General features: G+C 50.4%; 1 protein-coding gene across 1 annotated transcript; it reads left to right on the plus strand.

Annotated features, from left to right (window-relative positions):
• Nucleotides 1-252: 252 nt before the first annotated feature.
• On the plus strand, nt 253-10296 carry H6PD (hexose-6-phosphate dehydrogenase/glucose 1-dehydrogenase). The gene is made up of 5 exons (XM_082777256.1): nt 253-410; nt 1527-2183; nt 3341-3458; nt 4644-4913; nt 5574-10296. Exons 2-5 carry the CDS (start codon nt 1557-1559, stop codon nt 6929-6931), a joined length of 2373 nt encoding a protein of 790 aa, XP_082633382.1. The 5' UTR covers nt 253-410; nt 1527-1556; the 3' UTR covers nt 6932-10296.
• Nucleotides 10297-11514: the final 1218 nt, after the last annotated feature.

Consider the following 11514-nt stretch of genomic DNA (forward strand, 5'->3'; position numbering starts at 1 on the left):
CTGCCAGGGACATGCATCAGGGTCTTGGTGGCCAAACTCCAGCATGGAGCTGCGCTGGGGTGCATGACAGAGGAGTCAGGAGTTGCCACAAAGCTCCCACCTTTTGCCTGCTCACAAACAGTAACCAGAACTTTTAGCACAGGCAGCACGGATAGGCCGACAGCCGGGATGTTGCTGGCACAGGCAGTCGTATTTTCTCTGCTGTAATTTGGTCTTTTTTCTCATTTACGGTAAGGGAACAACCTGCCTTATCTTGGTTGCAAAATCTGGCTCACCTGACCATTGATCAGTGACTCTGCAGTGCACTCAGTCACAGGAGAAGAGAGATCTGAACCCACAGGGCTGTGAAGAAGACAAGTTTGCAGCTACTTTTGCCTCTGCAGCCTTTGTAAAGCTCCTGTGTTACTCAGGTGAGTGCTGGGGAGAGAAACGTAAGAGTTGTTATGACTGGTTCAAGCTGCAGGTAGGGATAAATGTTCAGGATTTCCTTGGTTTAAGTTATCTTCATCCTTTAACTGGTTTAGATTCAGTGTTGATGATGGACTAGTGACTTTTTGGGAGCTTTCCAGTGGGAGAAGTAGAGCTTGGACAGCACCCTTTCTCCGTTCAGGAGATTCTGGATTATTTTTTGTGATCTACAATCTTTGCCCTGTTTCTAGATATAAGAACCAGGTGTGTTATTACTCTTCAGATTAGAGAAACAAGGCTAAATAAGAACAAGGAGAGGGTCTTTTTGGCCAGGGAGACCAGCTGGTGCTGGCTGCAGCAGGGAGCGGGTGCCCACATGCTCTCCTCGGCAGAGCACAAGCCCCACGTTGTCTCCTGGCCGCATACAAAACCATCGTGAGACAGCATCTCGACTGGCTCACATCTAGACTTGATTTTAAGGACTAAACTTCTCCTTCCCCTGTGTTGTTTTATCAGGCCGTTTTGTCTCCCGGTAGCTTGTTAGAACCTAATTCAGCTGTGTTCATGTGAGGGGTGGTGTGCACCAGTCATTAGAGCACAGTGCATTGAAGAAGAGCCTGCGAGCTGAAACTGCCAGTGGTCGTGCTTGTCTCTGAGCTGCTGTGACAATATTGACATGAAGCAGTGCCAAGACAGCATAATACCACTTGAGCAAAGTCCCAAACGGGAGGTTGCTGAAAGCAGCAGCCTGAATTTGCCAGCACGTGTTCGATTGTAGCCAGCTCTGAAATTTGCATTAAAATGGATTTCGGTTTCACAATCTAAAGACATTGACATCCCCTCATTAACTCAGCCCTGGGAGCAATTCCTGTGCTACTGAAAGACCTTAGCACGAGCTGTCTTCCAGTTCCTAGTTTGCACAAGGCAGCTGCAGTCTTCTCCAGAGCTCTCGTGCCTACCATGATTCAAATCATGGAGGGGAGAGGGATCGTGGTTGGGTGGAGGATCCAGGCAGAAATCTCAGTTTTGAGCCATGGGAGAGCAGGCACCTTGCGCTGTGTTTTGCAGCGTTATAACATGGATTGACAGATTTTCTTTCTTAATCCTGCCCTCTGTAGCGTTACTGGGTGAGCCTCATCTCTCCCAAGATGCTGAGAAGAGTGCTGTGTACCATGTTTTTCATGGGAGCCTTGCCATCGCCAGCCGAGATGTCCCAGGGCCACATCTCCGTGGTCTTGCTGGGAGCCACGGGTGATTTGGCCAAGAAGTATTTGTGGCAGGGCCTCTTCCAGCTCTACATGGACCAAGTGAGCAGTGGCCACAGCTTCACTTTCCACGGGGCTGCGCTGACAGCTCTGGAACCGGGGCAGAAGCTGATGTTTGACGTGCTGAAGAAGCTGGCCTGTCCCCCGGATGAGGCTCCGGACAGATGTGCTGTGCTGAAGGACCAATTCTTGAAGCTGAGCCAGTACCACCAGCTGAAGACTGCCGAGAACTACACTGTGCTCAACAGGGAGATTGAGGTGCTGCTTCGCCAGGAGGGCCTGAAGGAGGCTGGAAGAATCTTCTACTTCTCGGTACCTCCGTTTGCCTACACGGAGATTGCCCGGCACATCAACAGCAGCTGCAGACCCCCTCCGGGCGCCTGGCTGCGTGTGGTGCTGGAGAAACCTTTTGGCCACGACCTGGAGTCGGCCCAGCAGCTGGCTGCAGAGCTGACGAGCTTCTTCAGGGAAGAGGAGATGTACCGGGTGGACCACTACTTGGGCAAGCAGGTAAGCAGCTCGCAGTGCTCAGCCTCCTGCCAGGCTGAGGGACTCGGTGGCTGGGAGAGCACTGGGTGTCAGCCCTGCATCTGATGGGGGTGTTCCCAAATTCAGGCAGTGCTCCTGGTTGTGTCCCAAGCCTCCGTTTGCTTACAGGGCCTCGTGCTGTTCATGCCCTGTGCTCTGCTGCTGTACATCTTGCAGAGCAGGGGAGATGTGCAGCTGCTGACAAGGTTCTCCTCTCTTGAGGGAAGCCAGAGTGTAGGGACGAGTGGTGTGCGTGCACGAGGGAGAGGTGCAGATTGATCTGGTCTTCTCGCCAAGGTCAGGGCTCTGATTTCGCTGAGTAAGCAATGCCCTTTCCCTCTCACCGTTCTCCCCTCTCATCACACGCAGGCCTTTCTGCTAGCAGTGGCTTCTGGAAGCGGTTTTCAATGTGATACGATACAGAGCTGATGAGAAGTGAGATTTGTGGGATGCTGGGGAGAAGGATTCCTCCTGTCCTGCACTGCAGGCAGGGTGTGGGGCCTGGCTGCTGCAGGGGCAGCTCGGGACATGCAGCAGCTGCATTGTCCCAGAGGGAGTGCATTCAAGGACGTGCCATCCTTGCCTTAGGGGAACGTAATGCCACATTTTGAGAGCAGCCTGTTCCAGCCGTGGCACCGTGGCCAGGTTTTACTCAGAAAGGTGCACGTCCAGCTGTAAGGAGAGCATCTCTGCCAAGGGGGGGGAGGATTTCTTCCTTGTCTTTTTTCCCTCCCTGAAAACAGATGGCTTTAGAAGTGTAAGCATCTGATCTGATCTGTTTAAGTACTTCAGAGCTGCGCGTTAATCCCAGGATGGTCTGACTCAGACCTGTGTCTTTTGAGGGTTATAAACTGAGAGCCTTGTAGTTTGCATTTCAGCCTTTTTCATGTGAAACCTCAAAGTGCTTCAGCAAGGCCTTTAACGTATAGTCAGTGGAGACTCCACTGTGTATCATAACGGGCTCCTGCAGATTTTTTTTCTTCTTTCACCCACTCTGCTCTCTGCTACGTGGCATGCCTGCTAGCACTCCAGTGTGGCCACTCACTGGCCACATCCCAGTGCTGGATGGGGAAGTGAGGAGAAGGTACTGTGGGAATATGGTGAGTTTTTGTTGGATCTTTTGATCTTTCCCTTCACAGGCGGTAGCCCATATCCTGCCTTTTCGAGACCAGAACCAGGAGTTTTTGGATCCCATCTGGAACCGACATCATGTGGAAAGAGTGGAGATTGTCCTGAAGGAGATTGTGGATGCCAAAGGTTGGTGAGGCAAGCATAGAGAACTGGGGTGAATAGGTGAGAGGGAGAACTGGCAGGCTTACAAATTACAAGAAAGTGGTCCTTGAGCTGGTGTGGAAACAAAAAAGTGCAGGTGGATGGTATGCTGCTCCCTGAAAATGGAGAGGGACTGTCTTACACTTCCCTTGTGTGTGTATTGGCCACTTTCATTCCCTTCCTCTCAGCACTAAGAGCCTTGCAGAGAGAAAAATCCAAGCCCAGAGTTGCTAGCATGGGTCTCCTGCTGAAGGGCACGGCTGCAATCTCTCCCTGCAATGCTGCAGCATCCGCTCTGCAGTGCTCAGCATAAAGCACTTGGGCTGGACTGCCACCCGCAGCAGTTCTTGGGATGTCAGGCGCCCTCAGTTCTGCAACATCAGGGCTGCTTCTCCACTCCCTTACCCTCCTCTTCTCCCTCCCTCCCACTCCCGCCTCCAGCCACCACAAACTCAATTAATGCAGTTTTACCAAGCTTTGTGTAACCCTTGGTTTGGCAGCCTGGACCTGATTTTGGGAGAGGGAGACACTGCAGAGAGGTCTGGGGGGAACGGTGCCGTTTGTGCGTGGTCCCAGCTGCTCCCTATGCCCTCCCCTTTCCGAACAACTTTGTCATTTTTTATTTGACATCTTCCTTCCCCTGTGTGGCTTCAGCTGCAGCCTGGCTCCCAGCAAGTCTGCAGCATTGATTACACTAATGAATGTGAGTTTGGATTAGAGCAAAGGAGATAAATGTATCAATCAATCGGGGAAGACTACGGCCGTGATGTAGTCTGCAGTGTGCAGCCTGCTGCTGCTGGACTACGGAAAGGCATCTCTGAGTCACTTTCTTAATAAGTGGATTGTCCACCTCCCACACACACACACCCCTGCGTGAGAAGTCAGGCAGGCAGAGCAGCAGGGCTTTGTGCACAAAATTTTGTCTTTCAAGGGCATGGCCCAGCCAGAGCCTCCCAGTGACAGAAAACTGGGGGGAAAGTTTTCTCTCCCCTCCTTCTGGAGGGAGGGGAGAGGCTTGATAGCTTCACAGTAACTGTTGGGCCAAGAGAAGAGAAGAGCAGTGCAAACCAATTTGGTCTTCTCCTCGGCACACACATGACACAAGCAGAGGGCAGGGCAGCAAGGACACCACATCACTTTATCAGTCTCTTCCCTCCTCTTGGTCTGCAGGCCGCACCAGCTTCTATGAGCAGTACGGAGTCATCCGGGATGTGCTGCAGAACCACCTCACCGAGGCCCTGATGTTCCTGACCATGGAGCTCCCGGCCAACCTGAGTAGGACCGAAGAAGTCTTGCAGTGCAAGCTGCAGGCCCTCCGGTCCTTGCGGGGCCTGGAGAAGCACAGTGCTGTGTTGGGTCAGTATCAGGCGTACGCCAGCCACGTGCAGGAGGAACTGAAGAAGGGACAGGAGTACGTCAGCACGACACCAACCTTCGCAGGTGAGATTTTGGGTCTGGGCCCTGGTGAGGGGGAGTAGTCTACAGCCAAGGAGAGCAGGAGATGGGAGTCCTCACTCCGTGATGCTGGACCTCGCTGCTGGCACAGGGTTGTCTCCAGGCATCCATCAGCACGGTGGCTGGGAGCTGTTACAAAATAATGCTGGTGTCATGCCTGGTAATTAGTGATCCTACAGATGGAAAGCATTGCATAAGAGTTAAGCCCCATTATTCTATGCACTATTTTCAGGAGTGGCCTGTAAACTCCTTCACCTTTTCATAAAGTTGAGTTGCTCTCTGTATCTGGAGGATAAAGCATGGGGAGTTCTCTGGGATTGATAGATGACAAGGCAATCTCTGGCCCTGCTGTGTTTTCTGAACATCAAAGGTTTTGTCTGAATGATATTCATGCTTAGAAACTGGTTTCTTGCGAGATGAAAGGCGGTTAAGCAAGTAGGATACCTGGGAGGAAGCACAGCAGGGTAGCTAAAGAGCAGTTAGTCCTGTGCTGCCATGAAAGAGCAAAATGTGGAGCAAGAGACACAGCGAATGCCAAGATTTCTAAAGAAGGAGAGTGATGGCTAGGTGACAGCTCCCCTCAAATCTGCTTGCTGTTCAGGCTCCAGGCTGAATTTGGTGGCCAAGATCACTTTGTCGTTTCAGGTGTGCTCGTTCAGAGTGACAGCCTGCGTTGGGAAGGGGTCCCTTTCCTCCTCACTTCTGGGAAAGCCCTGGATGAACGGGTAGGTTACGTCCGTGTTCTCTTCAAGAACCGGGCCTACTGCACGCAGAGCGAGACGCTGCGGGACGCAGGGCACAGCCAGTGTAAAGCCAAGCAGATCATCTTCTACATCGGACATGGCGCACTCAACACCCCTGCAGTGCTTGTGAGCAGGAACCTTTTCAGGCCTGTCATGCCAAAAAGCAGTTGGAGAGAAGTTGTAGGTCAGCCAGAGCTGCATGTTTTTGGACAACCGTTGTCTGATTACTACGTGTACAGCCCTGTGAAGGAGAGAGATGCGTATTCTGTCCTTATTTCCAACATATACCATGGCAGGAAGGACTTCTTCATCACCACCGAGAACTTGCTGGCCTCCTGGGCCTTCTGGACACCGCTGCTGAACAGCATTTCTCGCCAGCCCCCGCGCCTCTACCCTGGTGGGGTGGAGAACCAGAACCTCTTGGACTTTGAAATGGTGAGCGGGGAGCTGGCATTCACGGCGGCAGAGCCGGTGGAACTGCTGCACCCCGACAGGTCGATGCCAAGTGATTTCAAGACAATCCAGTCCAAATTTCGGCAAAGCCCCTTGGTGTCAATGTGGTCTGAGGACCTGATTTCCCAGCTGGCTTCTGATGTTGAGAAGGCAGCAAACAGGGCTGTGGCAGGCTCTGGGCAGTTCCACCTGGCTTTGTCTGGTGGCTCAAGCCCCGTGGCCCTATTCCAGCGGCTGGCAAGGCACCATTACGCCTTCCCTTGGAGGCACACCCACATCTGGCTGGTGGATGAGCGCTGCGTCCCGCTCACTGACCCGGAGTCCAACTTCTTCAGCGTGCACAGCCACCTCCTGCAGAGCATCAGGGTGCCTTACTTCAACGTCCACCCCATGCCCGTGCACCTGAACCAGCGGCTCTGTGTGGAAGAGGATGGAGGCACGGAGCTTTATGCCAAGGAGATCGCGGCCCTGGTGGCCAATTCCAGCTTTGACCTGGTGCTGCTGGGGCTGGGCACTGACGGCCACACCGCCTCGCTCTTCCCCGACTCTGAAAATGGCCTGGAAGGGACTCGGGCCGTGGTGCTGACAGAAAGCCCTGTCAAACCTCACCAAAGGATGAGCTTCAGCCTGTCCCTCATCAACAAAGCCAGGCAGGTGTTCGTGCTGGTTATGGGGAAGGGCAAGCACGATATCACCACCCAGATCAGCAGGGTGGGCCGGCAGCCAAGGAAGTGGCCTATCTCGGGTGTCAGCCCCAGCTCTGGCCAGCTGGTGTGGTATGTGGATTATGAAGCTCTGCTTGGATGATGTCCTCCATGTCCCTCCTCCCTCATCTGCCTGGATTTTCCTACGCAACGTCCATGTTTTCCTGTTGCCAGCAGCAGCTTCATATCTGACGGGCTCCTCTAACCTTCTGGGAAATCGGTGGCCTGTGGTGCCTTTGACATTTGAGCTCAGCTCAGTGTGCAGAGCTAAGCAGGAGTCCAGGCAGCATTGCTGGCTCTGCCAGACTCAGACTGTGACTTTGGACACGTTACCTCACCTTGAAGTGCCTCAGTTTCCCCTCTCAGGACTTTATTAACGTTGAACTACCTCGCAGGCACAACGGGAGACTCGTTATATTAAGTACCTGCCAATTCTTTTTTTGTTGTTGGTTTTTGATTCTCAGGTTCGAAGACAGTAATGACATCTCCATCCTCTGCCCAGCTCTGCCTGGGACAGTCCTGGCCTCAGCAAAATGAGTCTCATGTGCACGTGGGTCTGCAGTCTTGTCCGTGCAGCCCATCGTGGTGTCAGCCAGCCACTGGCCTTGGCTGGGCTCTCTTGGAGCTTCTGTGACTTGTGGCCCCTAAATGCTGACACCGATTTGTGAGCTCGCTGTAGTCCTGGGTCTTCACCAATTGCCAAGCAGCAGGGTTTGAGCCTACACACAGTAATTTGCTGCTTTCCTTAAGTGGATAGCTGGTATCGTGGGGGATGGAGAAGGAAACCACACTGCTTCTTAGGCTGTTAGAATAATGGGGGCAGGCTGAGGAACATGGCAGTTCCCAAAGCTGTTATTTGCCTGCAGTGCAATAATTACTGAGGGAAAAGCTTGTTGTTCAGGGTAGTTGTTTGTGTTTAACCAGCACAGGAATGGTCTTTTCTTTAACTGTCCTCTGTTTTTGTTTCATTCTCTGAAACATTTTTTCTCTGTCCACAGAACTGAAGCTCACGTTGCCATTCAGAGGCTTATACAATTTCTGTGGGAGGCAGCTTTAAAAACTACCCATGTGTCCCTCTTGACAGCACACATTAAGGTAGTTAGGGTGTTTAGGGATGGTGGTGTTGGGGTTTCAGCTCAAGGACACTGACTTACAAGGAGAGGGAATTTTCTCCGAACATCTATTTTGGGCACACAGAACTAACATGCTGCATCTCTGTGTAGACAGGACAAGGTTAAGTGATTATAGAAATGTACAGTGCAGCTGCTCACAGGGTTGGAGACATCCAGTTCTACCTAGAGACCCTGCTCTTTCCATCCTAATTTTTACTTTCCCTACCACAAACAAAGGCTGTCTCTGCTTTCATGATATCTCCAAGTACTCCGTGACCTTCTCTAATGGGTAAGTTGCCGCAGCATGCCAGAGTGCAGCTTGTAGAAAGGAAATCAAGATGGGAGAACGTGGGCTGATTATCCAGATGGAGGCTTGGCGACAAACCTGCTCATATGGAGTGGCCCCAGAAGGAAACTGGAGCGTGGCTGTGGTCCTGGCTCCCAGCAGTGAGGATGCTGCATAGGAGCAGAGGCTATTTCCAAAGGGATCTTTGCCTTCCTCCTGGGAATGCTGGACCTGCTTCCACAGAGAAGGAGCTGCTGGATGGCTTGGGGGTGACTCAGGGACTGAGGTGCTGACACGAGATGGCGCCCTGACCCCAAGGAGCAGCCGTGAGCTGTGTGGGCTGAGGTGGTGCCAGGCCTGGCCACACTTCCAGGCCCCTGAGGTTAAGTAGGGTCCTCAGGAGCTGGGCCTGGTGACCCTTCACAGACCTGCAAGTCTGCAGGATGGGTTAGGATGGGGACTTTGTTTTAGACAGCTGAACATTGGCCTCAAATCCCCTGCTCAGGGGATCTGAATCCTAGTGGTGAGGATGCAAATGAAGGTGCAAACAGCTGCTGTGGCCTGGCAGCACGTGAAGCAAGGTGGACAGGTCCATCCAGCCTGTGCTCCTCCCAGGGTCACTGCATGGGAAAGGATGGGGCTTGTGGTGGTGTGGCTGCCACAAAAGCTCACATGGAGAAGAGAAATGAGTGCCTGAACTGGTCTGGTCTGGCAGAGGGGGACGGCTGGTTATCCATTTTTACGTGTGTGCTCATGAATAAGTTCACTGCTGCCTGTTTCTCAGTTGCAGGCAGGCTTAACTACCAGCACAAACACCCAAGGGTGAAAATAAATCACAGGGGAAGAAGGTGGCATGGAAAAGCAAGATAAAGGCGAGCACTGCAGGCTCCTTGGAGCAGGACTTGCTGGATAAGTGGGGTCTGGAATAAGAGCACGCGCCTGAGGAGTTAACTGCAATAACTCTTCTGGAATAACTCTTCTTGTAGACGAGTGCTAGCAGACACTGGCTCCGAAATATACCACAGTGGCTGAAACAGCTGTGCAGAGGAAGATGTTTTAGGTCTGGTATGTCCATAAATTTAAACAGCATTTTTCTTCTTTAAACAAAAGTAGCCATGTAAACCTCAATCTGGTTCTTGGGTGTTTGGGGTGAGGGAACAAGTTTTAAGGAAAAACTGACCTACGTGAGAATAAGCTTATTCTTACATGTGACAGTTTGTTCCTACCTTACAGATAACTGTGGCATTGGTATTTTTGTGTTTCTGCACACTATTTTTAATAATGGTCCAGCACCTTTTGAAATAAACACTTTTTAAAACAAAACAAACAAAAAAAAGGGGGTTATTTGCACTCTTAAATAAGCTTTTTCTTTTTTCTTCAGAGAGCAGCTGTTCTTTACAGCAAAAAATAGGGTTCCTTTGGGAAATCTCTAATAGATCACCCCCAAATTTGTCCTGGATTTTATGAAAACCCAGTTAAAACGTCCATGTTTTCCTCAGTGAACATAGCTGACTGAGTTGTTTGTGTTTTTCTAGCACAGTATATTTATTTTTTTTCCTCAGACATTCCTTTGAAACTCTTTAATACTTAGCATTTGCCAAATGAGAAATAAATATTTTGTAACGTATAAAAATTGTGACGGGTACAGGGAGAGACTGCGGATGGGAAGAAGGGTGAAATTATTAACAAATCTGTTGGAGAAGAATGGTAGAAATCCACTGGGCTGTAGGCCAGGGAAGCAGTGCTATTTTTATTTTGTAAAAGCTATTAATAGGAGGTGTGCACCTTCTTGAGAGCTTGAGTATTAACCTTTCTTTGCAGAAGCAAGTCCATGGAGTAACTACTTATTGTCTGTTTCCCATAAGTGATTATTGATAACAAGTTTATATATTTTTTTAATGGCAAATAATTTCTTCATTACATTCCTGTAATTCAATGGTGTGATATTACTGTTTTACAGAAAACTTAACACTGGAATTCACTTTTTCTCACTTTTATAAATCGAGCTGTAAAATCGTATTTTTCCATGAGTAAATTTTGTGATTCCTTTTGTTTTGTGCAATGAATAGAGGATTATATTTATAAAAATATTTTTTAACAATAGTGTGTTTTGATTTCTTTCAAAGATTGGTGGTTGTTCTGTGGGTTTGTTCCTCCCCTCTTGCTTTTGGTGAATGAAGCTCTAATGGTACAAAGATGACAATGCTGAATTTTCTGTAGTTTAGAACCAGGAGCCAAAAATATTCTTTCATACTGATCCCTGAGTCTTTTTGGTGTGTGCATCACCTGAACACCAGGGCTTTTCAGAGCAGCCAAAGCCCTTTCCAGGTGGAATCGCCCAGCACAGCACTGGGTGCTCGAATGGCCACCCTGATGGCACCTTGGGTAAGTCTCGGTTGCATTTCCATAGATACTATCATCATAGTACAGAGCTGATTAATAACATAAACTTTGTAAAGCCATAGTTTTAACTAATCGACTCAAGATCTGCCAGCTGCAATGATGCTGCTGAACTCCAGCACGATGCTGGCGTCACATGCGGGGCCACGTCTCCTGTTTGGCCAGATCCATCCCACTCCCCAGGCAAAGGAAACCTCACCTGGCGCCACCCCGACACAAAACACACAGGCACGATGTGTGCCCTGGGCAAGGGAAGCTAGCAATTCTGTCCCCCTGCCCTGGGGCAGTAGGTGAGGCCTCATTCCCCTTCCCTGACAAGAAGATTTAAATCAGATGTTTTCCTGCTGATGCACAAAGTCTCCTTCCTCCGGCTGCAGTTGAAACACGAGGCTGTCTGCAGACTCCTGTGGGTTTTCAGTGGAGTCTCTGGGCTGCTAACGTAGCAGGATTTCTGAAGCACCAAGCCATGGGGGTGTTTTCAGTGTCCAAATCCTCTCCAGTGCTCTCAGGGATGTCTGGGTGCATTGCTATGGCATGTGTATGGCACTCCCAGATGCTGTTCGGGAGTGATGCTGAACAGCCCATGCATTTGGAGGTGATGTGCAGGTGAGGAGGCTTGCCAGTCATGTCACAGGGCTGTGACAATGTTGTCCTGTCCAGGTCAGAAATGTTTTAATTCGAGTTTACAGGGAGTTTTGTTCTAGTTCAGAGATCAATGCATGTCTCTAAAGAGAGAGACTCTGAGCAGTTACAGCATCACTGAATCCTCCCCAGACACAGCGAGCAGGGGCAGGAGTCTTCATGCTTTTCAAAACAAAAATTTTTGGTGCTGTGCTTGACATTTCCTTTGGCCGCAGTTAAGGGCAACCCTTGGAAGGATTTGTGCCT

This window comes from Aythya marila, assembly GCF_965140915.1.
Source record: "Aythya marila genome assembly, chromosome: 21".
NCBI classification, from domain to species: domain Eukaryota; kingdom Metazoa; phylum Chordata; class Aves; order Anseriformes; family Anatidae; genus Aythya; species Aythya marila.

Bases quoted from the DNA above. Each gene is read 5' to 3' on its own strand.
- H6PD (XM_082777256.1), top strand. From the start codon at position 1,557: ATGCTGAGAAGAGTGCTGTGTACCATGTTTTTCATGGGAGCCTTGCCA. The intron at 2,184-3,340 runs GTAAGCAGCTCG...TTCCCTTCACAG, and splicing joins ACCACTACTTGGGCAAGCAG to GCGGTAGCCCATATCCTGCC. The intron at 4,914-5,573 runs GTGAGATTTTGG...TTGTCGTTTCAG, and splicing joins CACGACACCAACCTTCGCAG to GTGTGCTCGTTCAGAGTGAC.